This window comes from Salminus brasiliensis, chromosome 18 (genome assembly GCF_030463535.1).
Source record: "Salminus brasiliensis chromosome 18, fSalBra1.hap2, whole genome shotgun sequence".
NCBI lineage: Eukaryota > Metazoa > Chordata > Actinopteri > Characiformes > Bryconidae > Salminus > Salminus brasiliensis.
The window spans coordinates 10,817,543-10,839,542 of record NC_132895.1 but is presented as its reverse complement, the minus strand read 5'-3'; the positions used below and the strand labels follow the sequence as shown (position 1 = coordinate 10,839,542).

Sequence of the window (22,000 nt, the reverse complement as noted above, 5' to 3'; positions counted from 1 at the left end):
CAAAACCCAACATTGCACAGACGTTGAATTCTGGATGGAAATCAAAGTCGCATATCCGTCAAAAACCAGCACCGGTTTGAGATCAAGCTCCAACATTAGACAGATGTTGATTATTTGTTATTTAGAACCATTACTTAAAAGAACATATCAACGTCTAACCACGTTAGAATTTCACCTTGTGTGGCTGTTTAGTAGACGTTGGGTTTGGGTCAAAATACCTTACAACTGAATGTCTTCACGTCAAAATGACGTTGGATTTTGGTTACTTAACATCACAACTGAAAAACCACCAAACATCAACGTCAGCTGTCGTCACTATTCTATGTCAAACTGACGTTGGCATCAGACGTCTATCAGCGTCTTTTGACGTTGGGGTCCAGATGGGGTGTTTTAAATATAGGAGCAGCCCTGTCTTTCCAACTGTCCCACTGAAGCTGTGGGTCATCCCTGTGGAAGTTCTCCATAGCCACACCAACCTTCAGCACTACAGCCTGTACGCGCACACATCTGATTTCCACCCCACCCACCCACACAGACACACACACCCCCTTTTACCTGGAGCAGAAGGGCAGAGGCAGCGCGCGCTTGCGTGGCCGTGCCGCTTGTCTCCGGTACTGTACGAGACCGCACACCAGCTCGTGCGCGATCATCACATAGAGCAGAAAGATGAGCACGGCGGGGTCCATGCTGCAGCGGAGGGTCTCTCACTGGCAGTCTGGAGAGAGAGACAGACGGTGGAAGTGTTTTTCCCACCCGTTTTCTGACAAAGTCCCGCCTTCCTGCGCTGTGATTGGCTAGTAACGTAATATATAGTAAAGGCAGTTGTATGTATATATAAAATGTTAGTTTGTGTGTATATATATATAAATAAAACTGTCTTTACTATATATATAGATATACCAATATATATAGTGTTAAGGCAGTTGTATGTACATATATAAAATGTTAGTGTGTGTATATATATATATATATATATATATATATATATATATATAGTGTAAAGGCAGTTGTATATATATATATATAAATACTATATAGAAAACTGTCTTTACTATATATATATGTTCTGTATTAAAGACAGCTATAAAAATTCACTGTCGCTTCTCCTGTCGTTTTACACAAAATAAACATAGATGACCCCCCCCCCCCCCCCCCCCGTCCATTATTTAATGGGAATTAAGGTAATGCTATGCTATGCAGCTCCCAGTGCTGTAAACCAGCCAATCAGATCAGTGCTAAAAATGGTTTTTTCAGCGTGTTTCTTTTTCAGGCAAAAATAACAGGGTTGTAAATAGGCTTGTAAAGCTGCATCTGAGCATGTTTTGCCTACATACACCTTAAAGAATTACTTAAAATACTGAACATTTAATGATATAATATCTTGTGGCAACTTTAATTCATTTGTGCTGAGGAACCAACGACACATGTAGAAAAAAAAATTATGGTCAACTTAATTATGAATGGGCAGTGGAGGCTCAGCGGTTAGAGCGCCGGGCTATCGATAACAGGGTTGTGGGTTTGATTCCCGGGCTCGGCAAGCTGCCACTGTTGGGCCCTTGAGCAAGGCCCTTTACCCTCTCTGCTCCCCGGGCGCTGGAGTTGGCTGCCCACCGCTCTGGGTGTGTGTGTACTCATTGCCCCTAGTTCACTAGTGTGTGTGTTCTCTACCACAGATGGGTTAAATGCGGAGGACACATTTCGCTTTACAGTGACAAATACGTGCACCTTTATTTTAACGCCTAAATAAAGGACACAGAATGCTCCCGGTTTTAGAAGAACACAAAACATATTATAATATTTCATAACATTTTACTGGGTATCAGAGTTTTTTCCTTCTTTTGAACAGGCAAAGCTGGTGGCTCTAAAGTACACACAGTAGCCCAGGAGGCGTGACGTGTGTGAATACGGGTGGGAAAAATAACACAAGACTGTGTTTACCAGCTCTGCATGCCCATCCTAAGCATGCGGTCCTCCTCTCTCGCTAATGAACAATCCCGCATGAAGTTAGAGCCACTCTCTCACTCTCAGCCGGGTTCTGCTCTGACAGGGTACCACCAGTCACCGTCCTGAGGTTTCAGTGTATTAATCCCATCACCTGCAGTTCGTTGTGAATAAGCCTCACGCTGCAGTCCGCGCTGTCTGAGAGGGACCAGACAAATTCAATGAGGAGACGTTGCCGTGGAGACCGTTGCTATGGCGCAGTGTCGTCATGCACTTTGTGTTTGAGCATCTCCTGTTTGAACAGCATGGAAACATTTTATTTACTAAAATTCCAGTCGTACGTTAGTCTCAGGAACGAGGGCAGTCTTGAAGATGCGTCTAAAATGTGTGTTTCAGAGAAACACAGGCTGGAACTGAACCCTAGGATTTTACTATGGATTCAAACCACATTTCATTTATTTAAAAGCCATAGACTGAATTTCTTGAGTAGTTAAGGTTCTTTAATCTACACTGGAAAAACAATCCTGCTTTTGTTGGAGTAATTGCCTCTACCACCCAGGAAAAGCATTCTACTAGCATTCTACTCTGGAGCATTGCTGTGAGGATTTGATTGCATTCAGTGACAACAGCATTAGTGAGGTCAGGATGTCAGGAGGTCATCCCCAACTCCCCAACTCATCCCAAAAGTACTGGGTACCAACCATCCTTCCAGAGAACACAGTTCCAATGCTCCACAGCTCAATGCTGGGGGACTTTATACCCCTCTAGCCCATTTGAGATGCATTTGAACATCTGTATCAGCAATAGATGCAACTTAAAGTAGCCGACTGCAGCTAAGAATGTGACTTTTATATGCTTTTATATGCATATTTACCTCTGAATGAAACACATTGATTTTCCCTTTATTGTTGGTCTTGTGAAATAAATTAAACGCTGTAATTATTGTGTGTGCTTAGCTGGCTGAAGAGATTGTAGTCAGTTTAGCTTTAAGCCTAGAACCCAGTTAACACTCACTTGCTTCCCAGGATTAGACTTACTCATGCTGCACTTTTCCCTGTCTGATGTGTGGTTAGCTCCAGTCTGAGGTAGTAGAAGCTGGTTGGCCAGGCTTAGAGTCTCATGGTGATGTGCTGCTTGTTTGAGAAAACTGACTGAAAGAATCAAAAACACCATATACTCCCAAAACCGCTGTTGACTTTTACTCTTTTTGCAGCTTTTAGGAATAAAAGGCTTAAGCTAGTAGACTGGGTGTATGTAAGATTTAGGGTCCATAAACAAAAAGATCTAAAGCTGTCGGATTTCCTTTTTAATGAAGTGTCAACAGACTTTGAGGTTCATGGTATGAAACTTCCATGTACTGAACTCTCATTATTCAACCATGCCACAGTTAATACAGTTTCCCATTCCAGGGCACCCTTCTTAAATGACTTTTTTAATTAGTGTGTGAATATTGTAGTGATGGTTGGAGAATCCTGGCATTCTCTACACTTGAGGTGGTTTCTGATAAGTCTTCACTGCAAATATTAAACGCATGTTAAATGCTAACCATGACCAGTGTTTTGCATGTAAATCTTAGCTGGTATGAACTTAATAAGCATAACACATTAGTATTTATTTTTAAATAAAGATTTAATAAGAACAGATTACATGTTTACTCCTACACCTCATCTTGCATTTTAAGTCATGAGTAGTCATCCTTATGTCTTCTATAAACAGAAAAAAGTATCCATATCTCTCTCTCTTTCTCTCTCTCTCTCTTTCTCTCTCCCTTTCTCTCTCTCTCTCTCTCTCTCTCTCTCTCTCTCTATATATATATATATATATATATATATATAGAGAGAGAGAGAGACAGACAGAGAAAGACACAACACACATGCCATAACTTCTGAGACACCTTCCTAATACTGAGTAGGTCTCCCTTGTGCCACCAAATCAGATCTGACCAGTCAAGGCATGGACTTCACGAGACCTTAAAAAGCAGCAGATCCTTTAAGTCCTGTAAGTTGGGAGGTGCGGCCTCCATGTATTGCTTCAATGAGCCTTAGGTGCCCATGACCCTGTTGCCCGGTTCACCGACTATAGTTCATTGGATCACTTTTAGTAGGTACTGACCACTGCATATTAACAAAGTCAACAAAACAATAATTTTAACAGAACAATGGAACCATATAATAATTATATAAGATAATCCTTTATTAGTCCCACAGTGGAGAAATTCTCAATAATTTTCATATAATAATTAATATCAGTACCTCTAATTGCACAGAGTACAGCCTACAATCTGTTTTCTATTCACAGCTCATATTGTCTCACAACACTCATTCATTAAAAATAATGAATATGAATATGTGTATTGTAACACTTTTTTGCTAGGTGTCAGCATGAGTGTGTGTGTGTGTGTGTGTGTGTACTAATGAAATGTCAGACTCTACAAAGCAACATAAGCCGTTCTCCAGCAGCAGTACTACACGATTTGCATGAAGACCACCACCAGACGGCACCGTCACCAGGGCAACCTATGACACCTCGTCCTGCAACTACAGACAAGCACATCAAAGACGTCAGAGACGCAACAGCCGTGTATCCTGTATATTCTGCACAAGCTTCCAGTCAGGTTTGTACAAAGGCATTTAAGAATAGATCACTCACCCCTTCAGAGATAGTAGGAACAGACACATGAGCCTCCTGGGGATAAAAAATGACAGCAGTAGATAAGGATCTTACCCCTTAAAAAGCACATGGGGCGAAAGTGTTATTACAAACTTCTGTTACTAAAGAATAGCCTCGCCGATTTGTGTAGAAGTCCCTGTAGTTACTGAGTAATACACCTTAGTGTGTAATAAGCCTTTCTGTGATAAGGTGTTAATAAAGGCCTCATATTTTATATTGCTGACTTTTTCTTAGCAAGTCTGCTGCCCACTCCATCATAAAGCCTGTACAAATGCAAACTGTGTTCTGGGATTGCTACCATACCCTTTAATTCTCACGCATAAACACGCATATTTACTGTTAAGTTCTTGCAAGCTGGCTGGACAGACACTTACCGTGTGATTAGAGTCATACAGTTCATTTGTAAAGCCTGTATTAGATGTCGGTGTTGGACTTGGTTCCTGAGCAATAGCCTGTCTTTTCAGGTAGAATACCAATAAGCCACACACTGCCACCACTAGCAGAATGGTGAGTATCACGGCTGCAACTACTGCTCCTGTTTTGTTAGACGATGGTGATGCTTAAATAAAAAGAAGAGAAGCTGTTGTTTTATTTTCATAAGCAATGTTTCTCATATATGATCTCCTATAAATAAAGCTGGGCACTTACTGGTCTGGTCTGTCTGCCCCCCATCACAGTTGACCCCAACTGTATAGCCAAAGTCATCCAGAGCAAGAACACCCTTTGCTCCTTTAAAGCCCTCAAACACAATCTATTGCACATACAGTCATCCATCCATCCACAAACACACACACAGATAAATAGAGTTGAAGTTAACTGAAGTTCACATCACACTGCATAACACATACATCACTATCTAAATCAGGATATATGTATTTTAAGCCTTACGTAGGATTTGATGATCTCACCTGATACTCTTTGTCTGAGGTGATGTTGACCCGGAATGATCGCCAGGTTTCCCCAGCGTGAGTCAGGCTCAAGAGCTCATGCTTGTTCACTCCAGACAGCCTCCAAACCACCAACCTGCTGTCGCCTGCAGAAGAAGCATTACAGGTGTTAATGGCCCAACCAACAGTTACCTGGACAGTATTACATACAGAGCCAGAGCTGGACGTATCAGGAAATAAGCACAGTCCAGGGGGAGCAGGCATTATTTTATTTTACAATTAAACAGTGTGATAAAACCTCAAACACTAAGCCCAGCACATGACTATATAACTTATATTATGTTCGCTGTAGCCATTCATGAAGTTAGATGAATTTTAGTGAATTAGTAATAGCAGCCACTGAAAAAAACATTGAAGTTAATGCGTAACTCAGAGCACTTCAGTAGGTCCTGAAGTTATAGGAGCCATTAAATAAGTCATTACAGATACTGAACAAGTCATAGTAGTTACTGTATAAGTCATAGTAGCTACTAAATAAGTCATTGTGGTTATTAAATAAGTCATAGTGGCTACTTAATAAGTCAGAGCTACTGAATAAGTACTTGTGGTTACTAAATAAGTCATAGTGGCTACTTAATAAGTCATAGTAGTTACTGAATAAGTCATATTAGCTACTGAATAAGTCATTGTGGTTACTAAATAAGTCATAGTAGCTACTAAATAAGTCATAGTAGCTACTTAATAAGTCATAGTAGTTACTGAGTAAGTCATAGTAGTTACTGAATAAGTCATTGTGGTTACTAAATAAGTCATATTAGCTACTAAATAGGTCATAGTAGTTACTGAGTAAGTCATAGTAGTTACTGAATAAGTCATTGTGGTTACTAAATAAGTCATATTAGCTACTTAATACGTCATAGTAGCTACTTAATAAGTCAAAGTAGTTAGTGAATAAGTCATTGTGGTTACTAAATAAGTCATAGTAGCTACTTAAGTCATAGTAGTTAGTGAATAAGTCATTGTGGTTACTAAATAAGTCATAGTAGCTACTTAATAAGTCACAATAGTAGTTACTGAGGTCATAGTAACCATTGAATAAATCATTATAGACACTGAATAAGTCATAGTAGCTACTTAACAAGTGATTACAGTTACTAAATACGTCACAGTAGCTACATCATAGTCGTCACAGTAGCTTTTTAATAAGTCATTACAATCACTGAATGTCACAATAGATACTTTAGCAAGGCCCTTCACCCTCTCTGCTCCCCGGGCACCACAGCGATAGCTGCTCACCACTCCGGGCATGTATGCTCACTGTCACTGTGTGTGTTTGATGACTAGGGTGTTTGTGTGTGTTCACTGCATGGATGGGTTAAAGACGGAGACCAAATTCCATCTGTGTTCAACACTAATGGTGGATATGGGTGTCTTGTGTCCTATCTTGAATGAGTCATTACAGCTATTTAAGTATTGGGTTATTTTAAGTTGTTATTTAAGTAGCTACCAAATGAGCAGTCTTACGTTTATCCCCATGATACCCAGACTTTTGCTTGGTGTGCATTTTTAATTTCTCCTATTTGGGATTAGTAGGGCCTAACAAGTACAAGAACTAAACTTAGTCTTTGTAGAGGAAGCCGTTTGTGCCTCGTTTTGTCCTCATATGAGGTCAAAGGGTGAATTAAAAAAAAAATTAAGTATCATGGTGCTGAGAAGAGACAGAATGATTAAGGGATTAATATTAACTTCAATGAGAATATAACTATGATCTTACCAGCAACAGACTGATAAACCCAAAAACGCAGGCAAGTGCCTTTGGTGGGAGGTAAATGGGGACTGAGCAGCCAGGCATTCTGACCAGCAGTGTCCCGCAGTGTGTGTGGAAGGAACAAGAAGTGACCTAGAAAGAAGCAAATTAATCACAACATGATTGATGTTGATGTGTCAAATTGTTCATGGCAGTCCTGGAGAACAGACTAAAATGACACAGAAATCCACAGAAAACTGATAACAGATAACTGACTACCTCTCTCATTTGCCAGTGTGTGGTCGTGTGGTGGTGTGGGGTAGTGGGTTTCAGACAGCAGGCTGCTCAGCTCCCAGTCTAGGCGGTCCCGTTCTGGGCTCTGAGTGTTGGTCCACCCACACAGACCTCGCTCCAGATCACATATGTGACCTGAAAAGTTCAGAGTTCATTTGCGTCACAAAGAATCAGGCCTGCACGCGTGTTTATTGGTTAGGCATGCTTTCATTTCTCTGTAACTTTTTAGTGTAGATTTTAATCAAACCTGTAGAAGGACAGCTATGACTGGAGAAGATGATGTCATCAATGGCAATATAAGTGCCTATCCCTCCGGCTCCCGTCACCTCAAACTGCAGCTGATAAACCATTCAGACGTTCAATAGTTTGCATCATTAGCAGGAATATTACATGCTCCACATCCCCTTTATTAGAAGGTTACTTTACGAAGGTCATCTACCTTATAATTCCACTACACTATACAAAAACCTATTTTTTTCTATTTAAATAATATGAATCTGGGAATTTGTCCTGATGAACGGACCAATAGAACTGCTCGAAAATAGACCTGGAATAAAATTATTTGAGATTGACTTCCACTAAAAGTTAAGAAGGTTTTTATTTCCTTCTCCTGTTAAGTTGCTGTTTTAGAGGTACAAGGTTTTGTGACAATATATAGACTGTAGTCTATTGGCTGTTGCCATCTACCCCATTTATCATTAGTCAGCATCTGACCACAGGAAAGGTAGACACATAAAACGCTAACATTTGATGTTTTGATTGGAAATGAAATGATTGACAGGTGGTTTCTGACCTTTGAGCAATGCAAAATGCTGTATATCAGTGGACGTTTGCAGACTGGTGGTTCAGTAATTAAGACCCTACCTGCCAGTCTTCATTACAGCTGATGTTGCTCATTCCAAGTCGCCACACATTCCCCTGACTCAGACTGCTGGAGAACAGTGTGGTCTCTTCTCCCTTGACAGGCTTCATATACACACTCAGAGTGCCTGTATGACATGCATACAGAACACATACATACACACATACACACATGTTAGAATAGGCTTGTGAGGGGAGTGTTGCTCTAACACAGTGTATTTGTATGTGACTGTGCTGTTCAACCTGGGTTATCTCCCCCGGTGTGGTACCAGAAGTAGAGACATTGAGAGGATGCCACACCATGGCGTACAGGAGAAGTCAAGGTCATCACACTGCCCTGAGGAAGGACCTCCACACTGCTGTGGGCCAGCATGTAGTAACCTGAGAAGACATGCAATGTTACTGATTCATTCTACACAGACTTTAAAGACAAGTGCAGTAAACACAAAATCATCATCTTCTTAATGTTTTTACATTTTAATGCATTGTTTGGTTTTTATTATGTGTGTAAAGTCCTGTTCTTTAACTAATAATGTTCATCTATTCATCCAGTGTATGCCTATCCATCCATCAAAGTCCTGCTCTTCTACTACCTACTACTAGCCATCTATCAATCCATCCAGTGTACAAGTCCTGTTCTTTTAAGTTCTTCTACAACTAATGACTGATCATCAATCCATCCAATCCATCCATCCATTGTATAAGTCCTATTCTTCTTTTGCTATTTACTACTAGTGCCTATCCATTCATCCATCCATCCATCCATCCATCCATACGTCCAGAGTATTAGTCCTATTCTTCCAAGTTCTTTTACTATCTACTACTAATGCCCATCAATCCTTTCTTACCCATCTGTGTTTCAAGACTGTGGTCAGTCATTGGGCCCTTTCTGGAGGAGTCCCAGTTCTGTAGGATCCAAAATGCAGCACTACTGCTGCTGTAGCCACATTTGTGGCCCTCAAATGAGCACATAGTCGGCAGAGAGCATGATCTTTCTACAAATGCCACATCATCTATGGCTACCTGGCCATCAAATCCTGAGCGCACTGCCTCAAACACCAACTGAGAGAGAAAAGGAAAGAGAGGGAGAGGGAGAGAGAGAGAGGTAGAGAGAATAATGGAGAAGAAAAAAATGTGATCAAGCAAATCCAGACCTTTTTAAAAGGAAATACAGAAAAACAACGTAAGAAGACCAGAAGGAATATCAAAATTATTCAACTGTATCTGTTACTCAATAATAATCAAAATCAAAACTTTAAATCAAAACTGAATTATTATCTGTCTAATTTAGAAATTTATGTTTCTATCAGCAGTCAGTACCTAGAGACTTAACCATTTTGTAAGTGTGGTAAATTCACTCTATTTTATCTAATATATATATATATATATATATATATATATATATATATATATATATATATAACATGGAGAACTTTGTAACTCTGGCTCTGAATATTCAGCTTGCTAAAGTTGTACCTGGTAGCTAGTAAGTTGTTGGGGAACTGGACAGTGTCCTTCCTGCCAGATGTTTCCATGAGCACCCACACGGGTCCATAAGACCTCCTCTGCACCGTCCGCATGCCGTATTTTGACACTGAGAGCACCTGCAGGTGAACACGGCATTCCTCTTAATCATCTGAATTTCTTAATTCCTAAAAGGTTATTTTTTAATCTGCAACTGTGTATACAAAAATACAGCAAGACTATATCTCTGCCTTTCACCTGTCTGGGGGCCATAGAGTTTGTAAAAGAAAAGGAGACAGTGCTCAGTCACTGAATTCTGTCTGAGTGAGAGAAGACGACCAGAAAGACCACGCAGTGTAGTACTCCACATATCCACCACCAGACTTCTCCCTGAGACCACACACATTCAATTAGTGATGAAAACAAAAATGCACAAAAAGCTTATACAAGTAGCAACCCTGTATTTGCGAGTGGCGTAAACACTATGGGCTTTAATTAAGTGTAAAATTTACGTAAAGGAAAAATTAAAATAATGTTAATACTGCCCTAAAGAAACTAGTTACAGTGCCGTTTCACCACAACGTACCACATCTTTTTTTTTTTTTAAAGAAAAGTTTTAATGGGTGTGCTGTAGAATATTATCCGTACCGTTGCCAATCGTATGATCGTTTCCATCCTTCACACTCCAGTCATAGTTATCTGTTTGGTCTTGGTACCATCCACATAAATCAGTCTCAAAGTTACAGGACAGTCCTGTTTGAGAAAGGTAAAGGAAAATAAATCACCACTAACCATCCCTAAATCCCTAAACACTGATGATTTTACATAAATGCACTAAAGTGTCATATGTTTTACACAAATATGTAAAGATATATATATATATATATATATATGAGATCAGCCCTCACCTTCAGAAGTAGAAGGGATATACCATTGGTGGCAGTTGACATAGTAAACATCCTTCACTGCTATTCTGGTGTCTGGGGCCAGCTCTTGAGCACGAGCTCTGAACTCCAGCTTGCAGGAGCAAAGGCAGAGAAAGTCCTGATCACTGTATGACCTTAATACTACAGAACATCCTACATTCTTCAGGCTGATGCCGGCTTATTACACACTAGAGCGCATTACTCAGTAACTCCAAGGACGTCTGTACAAACTGGTGGAGGTTTGTAATAACACTTTCAGCCAGCTGGTGAGTCTTATGTGCTTTTAGGGGTTAAAAATCATTTGAATTGTGTTAAAAGAGTCAAACAATAATTTAGATGCTTCAGTCTTTCAGCTAGGCACCATTTGGGTGGTGCAGAGAGGCTTTTTTGAACATATTTATATCCAAACTCATTACAGCAGCAAATATGGCATTGAATAATGGATGGAATAAATGGATGCTTCTTGTTTTAGATGTTTTGGATGCAATTCATGGGCTTGGCAAAAGTAAATGGAGGGGAAAAAAAGAGTGCAGCTTGTTTATGCACAAAAATATGAAATCTTGAATGAAGATTCTCCTTGGAATTTGTTATAAAATTAAATGGAAATTAGACTTTTATAAAAACAGGATAATGTATCAGTAGTTTACTTTAGTGGGGCGCCCAAATATGACCTATTTATAGAAAACACAACATTTACCTCTTACCTGTTGAAGGAAACATTTAAAATATTTGAATTGGCTTTTTCTTTTTCGGCTGATGTGTTTTGAGTTGAAAACGCACCTAAATTGTTGTCTGTGTTATGCGATCTAAGACACACATTAGGTTAAAATAAGCTGCAGTGTTTCTTTAAAGACCCATTCGCTGAAAGGTAGGGAACCAAAAGTAGCAGTGGTTCCTGTGGAGGATCCCCTGCCCTGCACATTTTATTGTTTGCCCTGCTCCCAACACACCTGTTCCAACAAATCAGATAAATAACGAGCTCTTCCTGAGTTGAAGGTGATGCCATGTCACTCCACTGCTGCGTTCTCTCCACTGACTTCCTGTAGCTGCCCACATCAGATTCAAAACCCTGACGCTGGTCTACAAAGCCAAGAACGGACCAGCCCCTCCGTACCTGATGGCAATGGTCAAAAGCCGATCCGCACCAAGAGCCCTTCGAGCTTCAAGTACGGCTCGGCTCGACCCGCCATCCCTCAAAATCCGCGGAAGACAAGCGTCCAGGCTCTTTTCTGTCCTGGCACCAAAGTGGTGGAACGAGCTTCCCCTGGGTGTCCGAACGGCCGAGTCGCTCGCTGTCTTCAAACTCAGACAGAAGACCCTCCTCTTCCGAGAGTACTTGGACGAATAGAGTACTGTGGTCACCTTATTGTCTTGTGTTTAGTAATGTCGAAGCTTAGAGGTATCTTTGTATTATTAGTCTATTCTAACTAGCTAAGGTTTTTCTTGGGTAAATAGCAAAGCACTTTGTAAGTCGCTCTGGATAAGAGCATCTGCTAAATGCCATAAATGTAAATGTACATGTGATGTGTTAGAGCAGGAAACCACTAAAATGTGCAGGACAGGGGGTCCTCCAGGACCACGGCTGGGAACCATCAACTTATTTCAACCATATCAACATAAAATTCAGGCAGAAAGATACACATAAAAATATGGAAAATCTGAAAAGTCAGCACCTGGAAGCGGTGATCTCTGGCTCCAATATAGAGCTCCTCTTTTACCCAGGATGTGGAAGTGTTCTGCCCTGTCCACCCACTGAACTCCCACAGTCGAGGCAGAGTGCCCAACACGCTGTCTACTACAACTACAGACAGTTCACCTGCAGTGAGAGAGCACACAGACTGTTCAATACACCTGCACACACTTCAAATGATAGAGAAGGAACAGTTAATCAGCCCCCCCCCCCCCCCAAAAAAAAAAACAAAAAAACAAAAAAACAAAAAACGATCTATGCAGTGCATTTGCTGTAGTGCAAGAGAGTTGGGTGCAGAGTACCTGTGTGTGGGTTGCTGCCTGTGAGGCTGTAGGAGAACTGTAGGGTGCAGCTTGGGCCAGAGGGGCCCAGGAGAGGAGTACGGGTTTGGGCTTCTGTCAGCTGCTGACCAGGGGCATCAGTCACGTACAAGAACACCTCTGACAACAAGCAGACACACACACAAAACCATACTACTGCATGTCTACTGTCATATTTACAGCTGTTACAGAGTAGATTACCATATATAACATTATGTTCACTGTATTATAATGAAAAATAATTGATTTTTAAATATTTCTAATACTTCACGTACTTCTGTAACAACAATAAGTTATTAAATTAAATTAAATAATATTCTGTAATTATTATTTACAATACGTTTTGTCAGTCTATTACCCTTTTGACATATTTCACCTTAATTGTATTAGAGCTTTCCCAGTCACTTCTCTGTTTATCATTCTGAAAATGCTCCTACATTCATACAGCTTTCTTTAAATTATATGAAACCTGTACAGTTAACAAGCTCTCAAATATTAAAAATTATATCTATTTTATATAGTGGTAACAGAGCTATTGTTGTGAATTCAAATCTCTTACATTTACATATAGTGTTGAGAGATCTGAACCCACAACCCTCTGCTTGTGGTTGAGGGAATGTGAAAGAGAAGATTAAGAGTAGCAACTAGAAGATGAAGAGTTCAAATCTCTAACAGATATATATGTATATATTGTGTCGCGAGATTAGAACCTACAACCCTCTGGTTGTGGTAGAGGTGAGGTAAAAGAGGTAATCAAGTAACTAGAAAGTTGTGGGTTCAAATCTCTTACAGCTATATACATTGTTATATAGTGTTGAGAGAATGGAACCCACAACTTTCTGGTCATGGTAGAAGGCAGGTAAGAGAGGTGAGCCAGCACATGGAGGTAAACCAGCAGGTACAAGGTTGTTTGTTCAAATCAAAGAGAGGCAGAAAAATGGCCAATTGTAGTGTTCAATAAAGAGTACCTCAGCTTAGAACACTGTTTCTAAACTACTGAATCTCTCTAGACTTACACTTACCTGTGTTACCCGTGGCATTACTGGGTTCCTGGTTTAGCTTCCAGCCTTGGCTTCCTATGCTCACGTCTGTCCAGCCTGTACTACCCTGCTCATAGGAAAAGTCCCCTATAGGCATCATGAAACACAAATCATATTTAAATCCATCTGAGATTTAAATTGTTAATATCACAGACATACCAATCGAATATTACCAATAGCATGTACTGTAGATTATTCACACTGTATTTGTTGGTTTGTGATTTAACTATTTATTTAATACACTCACCACATTGTGATTCATCCTCTCCATCTGTGCAGTCCTTCTGAAAGTCACAGATCTTGCTGGCCTCTGCACAGGGGTGACTGGGTGGTTTTGGGAAAGATGGCGTTGGCATTGAATCTGGTAGCAGAGATATTGAGATTGAGATTAATGTAAAAGAGAAAAGGGAACATCACCTGGAACATCACCAAACTGGACCTATTTCGATTAAACTGGATGGTTATTTTGTGCATGTTATATGTCAGTTAACCAGGCCCCATTGTATAGGATATAAACAAGGCTAGGGTTAGATTTAATGTCAGTGAGTCAACATTAGAGCAGCATTTTTCCAGAGGAGACTGTAGGTAGAGTTTTTTACCATTAGACAAGCGGCATTCTGGGGACAACGTGAGGTCATCAACAGCAATGCCTCCATATGCCTGGTCCCTAATAGCAGCCACAAACAATATCTGCAGGAAAGCGAGAGACAAGGGGAGGGAAAGATGGTAGAAGGGTAAAAAATACAGATGGAAAAAACAGTACTTTTGATTTTATTCACTTTACTGTTTACATCATGACAATTTGTCAGATGCTAACTTTATATGAGAAGGAAAAATGTTGTAAATCAGCATTTCTTGTATAATTTGTGATTTTATTGTTATATCTATGGTCACTACTTAATCATTTTGTTGTTTATGTAAATGTTGTGCGCCAGACTGTGGATAAATTGTAAAAAAGAAGAAAAGACTTCCTCCTCAAAGAACAAATCTTACAGGAGCCATATAATGCATTTATTCAGTATTTTATTTATTCAGTTTTCAGGTATAAATAGTAAGTATGTGACTTCGGTTGGGGTGAAAAGTGCTCAGATCTGATGCTAAATGCCTATTTACCACCCTGTTATTTTGCCTATTAAGTTCTATTTTACTGTCTGGTTTACAGAACTATGACAGTTCACATAATATTACATTTTACATTACATATTCCTTTATCTGTGGACACTGGCACAGAAAGCTGCCACTGTTGAGCCCTCTCTGCTCCTCGCCCACCACATGTGTGCTCCCAGTCACTGTGTGTATGTGTGTGTTCACTGCACAGATAGGTTAAAGGCGAAAGACAAATTCCATCTGTGTATCCTCTCATTATTCACCTATGCCAGGGAAAATACAGTCTGACATTCTAGGGCCATTAAAAGTTTGACTCTAACTATATTTATTTCCCAACACTTTTTAATAATAAACAGTGGCAAATAGTGGCAAGTTAGACCACGTACCTGAAATGTGCTGTTGACGACAAATTCCACTTCCGCCTTTACCCACAAATCACCCAGTGAGCCTCCGCGCTGCCAAACTGGGTAGATTTCTCTCTCTGCCACCAGTACTGACAGACCCCCAGACACACCACCAAACTGGTGCGAGTACATCACCATCTGCCAACAATAACACCAGCTGCTGAAAACGGTAGGGTGGCACCAGTCCAGGGTGGTATACTCTGTACATGTAATGGATTACTGCACTGTCATCTGCATAATATTTATGCGCCTTACTGCATCTTCCACTTTGAGTAAACTGCTTTGTAATATTCTTATTAGAATTTGTACATAAATGAGAGGCTACTTTGCTCTTGTTCGCTTTTCACTGTACTTCTGTGCTGCTGTACTACCTGACTTTCTCTCTGGGATTAAGAAAGTTATCTATATATCTAGTAATTGCTGCACAAATTAAGGAATTTTGAGGTAACTGTGAAGTCAAAAAATGAAATATTAACGTCAAATAAAAATGAATGATGTCCATTTTTAGTACATACACTGTTCCAAATGGATCTCCAAGTGGATCTCATACAAATATTATATATACAAAATAAAATGTAGAACAAGGTCCTGGAACTTACACGACAAGGGTGTGTGCTATTGGTTGGTGCAAGACGAGGGCTTTGAAAAGATGCCCAATCACTCGTCAACACAGCTGGCTTGGTTACATACAGGAAATGACCTACGAGTACAAATACATACAAGTATACAATAACACAAACGTTCTTCCACAGCACATCTAAATGATCAGACTGCAGTGCAAGTACCTGAAGCAGAATTGGTGGAGTGGTCCCTCCCAGGTCCTCTTAGAGGCTCAGATGTGGTAAAATTCAACTGATTGGTTCTTGTCCACTTCAGCGATGAAAGTGACGCTAAGTGCCAACTACACAAGTCAGCCTCAAAGTCACAGCTCATGTACTGTTCTGCAATCAAAAAACCAGAGGATTTATTTACAAGTGGAGAACATGGCCGAGTCAGGCCCAAGAGCAGACCCCAATATATGTAAAGCGGTCTTAACCAATGCTAGACTACCATCTTGGGACCTACTAGGAGCTCCAGCTACAGTTGATGTGAAAGTACAGAATCTACCATCAGCAAGAGGCTGCACAAATCAGGGCACTAACCACAGTTCTGTTCATCTGTTCCATCTCCACAGTCGTCTGTCCCATCACAAACAGCATGCCGCTCCACACAGCCTCCCCGTTTACATTGCAAATGGTCTTCACCACACACTCCACTTACTGAAGGAACTGAGAGACAGACTGAGAGTGTAAATGAGACTTACCCACACATCACACACCCCACACACCACTCCTCAAACTGAATTTCAAGGTGCTGCCTTTAAAGACACGGTAGGAGTCATATGTCCTGTCTTGAGGTGGGGAGTGCTAATTAAAATCCTAAACTGAGATGTACAGTTTGTTTGAGCGTTCTTGTGTTTATATGTGTTGATTTATATGTCAGCTCACAGGGAACGACCCAAAAATGTTTCTGGCCCACTACACATTCTCCTGACTCTCCCGATTATCCACTCCAGAATTGCTTGTAGCTCACTCATGCTTAGCAGGCTGAAGGTTTTCCACAAGTGGGGGCCATTAGCACCCTCTAGCTGCCCGCATCAGATTCAAAACCCTGAGGCTGGCCTACAAAGCCAAGAACGGACCAGCCCCTCCGTACTTGATGGCAATGGTCAAAAGCCGATCCGCACCAAGAGCCCTTCGAGCTTCAAGTACGGCTCGGCTCGACCTGCCATCCCTCAAAATCCACGGAAGACAAGCGTCCAGGCTTTTTTCTGTCCTGCACCAAAGTGGTGGAACGAGCTTCTCCTGAGTGTCCGAACTGCAGAGTCGCTCGCTGTCTTCAAACGCAGACTGAAGACCCACCTCTTCCGAGAGTACTTGGACGAATAGTAGAGTACTATGGTCACCTTATTGACCTGTGTTTAGTAGAGTCTAAAGCTTAGAGGTATCTTTGAATTATTAGTCTATTCAAACTAGCTATGGTCTTTCTTGGGTAAATAGCAAAGCACTTTGTAAGTTGCTCTGGATAAGAGCGTCTGCTAAATGCCTTAAATGTAAATGTAAGCAGTGTTTTCAGGTTCCATATTCGAGTCAAACTGTGGTGTTTTTAAAATGCAGTTTCAGATGTATAGACTGTATAAAGTCGTGGGCAGAGTTTTTTTGAGCCACCTTTACAGTGGGCCCCAAAATATGGAATTACAGACATTAGCAAATTAAAATCAAGCAAATTGTTATACATAGAAAGATGTGTTTCACTTGGAAAATGACACAACATAAGCAAGTCTTTTAAGGATTACTTCATTTGTGGTAAGTGTGTGATGATTCTGGGATGCAAAGTATTTACTGGCTGGTGGGTATACGCTTGCATTAATATCATTAGTCTAAACTAAATACCACAATAATCATGTATTAGCTGTTAAAAATGAGAAATTGTGTAAACTCAATGTATAATTATGTGTACAGCTGAATTCTGAAACCACTGCTATATTCCACAACACACTCCTGCGTTCTCCCTCCTCGTCCTGCTTTACCTGGTAGAGCACAATCCAGGAACTCCAGCTGATCGATGGCTATATCTCCACTCCTACCCTCTTGGCGCTGTGAGTGAAGCTGTATGTAGAAGGGGCCGGCGATGCGACCCAAGAAGATGGTGGCCTCTCTCCACGCACGGACACTTGTGTTCTCTGGCCTCCACATTAACGCATGCTGTCCATCAGGCTGCCACACCGACGCCCAGAGAAAGCTGTCTCCCAGGCCTGTATAACCTGGAACAGGCAGTTAAAGGATAAAGGATGGCTTAAGCAGTGTAATGTCTATTTAATTAACAACTTACTCGCACAGCCTCAATTATCTATGCATTTCTCAAGCTTCTGTGCTTTCATTTGCTTGGTCAACATGGTAGCTCAGAAATGTATAATTATTGGACTTATAACTTAATTAAGTCTTTAATAAGAAGAGTAAATGAAGATGGAACTGAGTATAGAGGCAGTAATGGATTTTGCATAATTTCTAATGGAACACAAGTCATTTTTGGGGAACCACACAAAATAGGAGATACAAGATTTTGTTCTGGAAGTGGGATTATCAGAGTTATGAATATCATTTCACTGAATATATATGAATACAATATTAGTCAATTATTGGTACTGGCCTACACATTCACACACAAATCAAATGATAAAATCAGAAGATGATATTGCTAGTCTGTGTGTATACCTGAGTCCCATATAAAGTAGCGTAGGCGAAGGCGACAGGTGTGGGCGGACTGGTTAATCACAGGAGACATCAGAACAGCAGTGCTGGGAGAGTTTGCTTTCACTGCCGTCACCGCCATGAACCAGCCTAATCACAACAAAGGAATAAATTGACCATATTCCAAATTTTTCATGCGCATAACATCAGACAAATAATTTTTTAAAACCATTTTTTAATTATTAAAAAACCCACTATTCTTTAAATAAGGATGTTGGATGATTACCACCTCCACCTCATCCCAATCTCCCCTCCTTATCCCAAAAGTACTGGATGGTGCAGCATCATTCCAGAGAACACAGTTTCACTGCTCCACAGCTCAATGCTGTAGCCTATGCCTGGGATTAGGCAGCATGGTGCCAATAAGTTCATGTTTATCTGCTCCAGAGAGTCCTATTCTATTGGCAGTGCCTCTTTACAGGGTCTAAACAAGCTGTGTGTTTGTGTCAGCAATGCATGCAAATAGCTGAATGTTTTCATTTTCAAGGGGTGTCCACAAACATTTGGACATACTGTGCATTGTTAGCATCACCTAAACAGCTCTAAAACATCAAGGTGGAGTGGACTGCATGGACTGGAGAGTGAGATGAGGAGCTTCTTGAATCTTTAACAGTGTTATAATGAGGCACTGTGGTGGATGTGTCTACCTGCAGAAGTGCCAACAGTGTAGTCAGAGGATGGTCCACTGTTGGGCAGGTGGTCTCCCCTCTGACGCCTCTCCCACTTGTAGCTGGCATCAATCGATTTGTCTGTCCAGCCACACGCTCCAGCATCCTCAAAATCACACGCAAAATCGTTCACCCGATAACCTGCCCCCCCACAGCAGGGCATAAACCACAGACAGAGGAAGAGAGTTCCTTCAGATTCAGGAAACACCGCCACCAACACACACATCATTTGGTTTCAGATATGAGATGGTTTCGTATCTCACCACAGTCCTGCTCATCGCTGCAGTCTGTGCAGTCACACACAAAATCACATCTCGGCCCTGCACACGCTCGGCTCTCCAGAGCAACGGCTACCAATGAATATGTGAAGAAGAAACAAACAGAGGCGTTAATCCAGCATGTAATCAGGCCTTGTCCCTCAGCTTCATCTATAGAAGATCAGACACTAGAGCAAATACTGGTTTATTAGTTATATCATCATCATCCACAGCGATGATTAGAAGAGAATATTAGAGTTCATGACCTTTTTCCAAAGCAATCAGTGACAATATAGTAGAAGTAAAAATGCCTTTTCCACTGAATAATCTGAGCTGGCGTTCCCAAAAGTACCTCAGTGCAAAGATGGTACAGTGAGCATCATCCTGAACACACTCTCCACCAGCCAAGATGATTTTAACCCTATGATTCTTTTGGGTTTTTCACTTTTTTTTTTACATGACTGGACGTGGATATGGCAGTTGTTTCTTTTACATGAATGGACCAATCTAAATATTCCACAGTTAATTGGAATATATCATTTAAACTTATAATTACATATTTTTTTTAACTTTTATTGGAAATTAAACACCTTTTTTTAAAGACAGGTTTTGTGTGTCAGCCACTATTTCAAAGATGACCTCACTACAGCAGGATCCACTACTTTTAGGGCCCATTTTTTTTGTCACCATTGCTGTGTTATGTCAAATGTTGAGCTCTTAAAAGACATTTGAGCAATATTGTCTGATTTGCTAGACATTAAGTTACAGAATAATCATTATGTAGGTTACTTTAATATGCATATAATTTTAATGGGATATAATTTTGAGGCATTTTCATCAATATTTATTATTTCAATGCCTTAAAAGGTAAAGAAAAAGAGGTAATAACTTAAAGTCCTCTGTGTTACCTTACCTTTCCTTACTGCTGGGTAACATAGTTGACATTTTTAATATTTCAGAAGCCTGGAATTAGCTGGCATGTGATATCCCAGGAACTGCATTTTCTTACATTGCTCATTTTCTTTTTATATAAGTTGTGAACATTTAATTAGTGGTTCTGAAGGAAATGACATCATGTGTGATAGGAACATTGTGACAAACCCTTCCACATCCCGAAGGCTTTTATTTTATTTGATTTGATTAGGTAAGGTTATTAGCAGAAAATGATTTTTCTTACAGAATGATTATATAGTAATTCTATATTAAGATAATAACTGCTAATAACAGAAAATCACAAGAGCTATAAATGAGCCATGTTTAATTCGACCTTATTTTACAAAACAATTCATTTTTTCAGGTCAGAATTTTAGCTAAAATTATATATTGAATAATCGTATATTAAGCTAATAAGCACTGAAAACATATATTGATAAAAATGAATTAATGAAATATACTGTATCTGTCCCACAGATATGAATGTACCACAAGTATAGAAAGACTGGGAACTTTCCAGACAGGTTGTTTCAAAGTTCAGATCGTCCACAACTGGAAAAGCTCCAGTCAAAGTTCTCTGATAGAACAGCTTATATCAGTGGTGCTCAGGCAGATGAGGTCAGGATGACTTACAGTAAGGGCAGTAAACAGCGTGGTTTTATTAAGTAGCCCTTCACCTGGTTTCTCCATACATGATTCAAATGTGGACTAAACTGCAATGGCAATGTGGTTCACCATTCAAAATCAAATCAAATGTATTTGTACAGCGCTTTTCACAACTGGTATCGTCACAAAGCAACTTTACACGACCAGTAATCAGTTAGAGGACAAGAGATCAACAAGACATGAAAACCTAAGATCCCCAGTGAGCTGCCATAGGCGACAGTGGCAAGGAACAACTACCTCACAGCTGGAGGAAGAACCCTTGAGAGGAACCAGGACTCATAAGGGGTCCCATCCTCCTCTAGTCACTTGTAACTATTTATAAATTCTTGATATACATTACTAATAAAACCCTTTTTAATCGAGGCGTAGGCCTAGTCTTGGTCCAAGAGTGGCCCTACGTCCATAATTACTCAACAATTACAGACAAATATCTTAACTGAGACTTCTTCAGAAAACATTAACCACTTATGATACTCAATTCAGCAGATTTGCCCTTAAAACAGCGAACACTGCTCTGTCTGACTGCTAAAAAGGACCCACACCTGGAAGAATAACTCACCCTGTTGAACAATCAGCAGCAGAGCCAGGAGCTGAATGCATTCCCCCTTCATCCTGTAGAGACACTGTGTTTGTGTGCTCTGCAGGCCACCTTCATCTGCTCCTCCAGCTTCTCCACATAGATAACACCTGGACTTGATACCCTTAAGTACACAGCTGCATTGGCTGTCCTGCTATAAAACTGCTGTAAATCTCCCAGCTAAAACACACCGCCGACTCTTCACTGCTTGGGCAATGTACAGGGACGTCCAACGTCACTACCACTGTCAAAGAGCTG

At 40.5% G+C, this 22,000-nt stretch overlaps 1 protein-coding gene across 1 annotated transcript; it reads right to left on the bottom strand.

Annotated features, from left to right (window-relative positions):
* Window positions 1-4,147: 4,147 nt before the first annotated feature.
* mamdc4 (MAM domain containing 4) lies at window positions 4,148-21,980 on the bottom strand. The gene is made up of 29 exons (XM_072662387.1): window positions 21,725-21,980; window positions 19,573-19,659; window positions 19,289-19,450; window positions 18,606-18,731; window positions 17,921-18,154; window positions 16,494-16,619; window positions 16,137-16,292; window positions 15,951-16,051; window positions 15,334-15,489; window positions 14,440-14,530; window positions 14,088-14,201; window positions 13,823-13,927; window positions 12,783-12,920; window positions 12,464-12,606; window positions 10,773-10,881; window positions 10,513-10,617; window positions 10,123-10,254; window positions 9,877-10,004; window positions 9,249-9,462; window positions 8,644-8,781; window positions 8,404-8,528; window positions 7,787-7,877; window positions 7,525-7,674; window positions 7,273-7,398; window positions 5,520-5,644; window positions 5,260-5,362; window positions 4,986-5,170; window positions 4,591-4,626; window positions 4,148-4,478 (listed from the first exon to the last, which is right to left on the bottom strand). Exons 1-29 carry the CDS (start codon window positions 21,774-21,776, stop codon window positions 4,458-4,460), a joined length of 3,579 nt encoding a protein of 1,192 aa, XP_072518488.1. The 5' UTR covers window positions 21,777-21,980; the 3' UTR covers window positions 4,148-4,457.
* Between the last annotated feature and the right edge of the window lie 20 nt (window positions 21,981-22,000).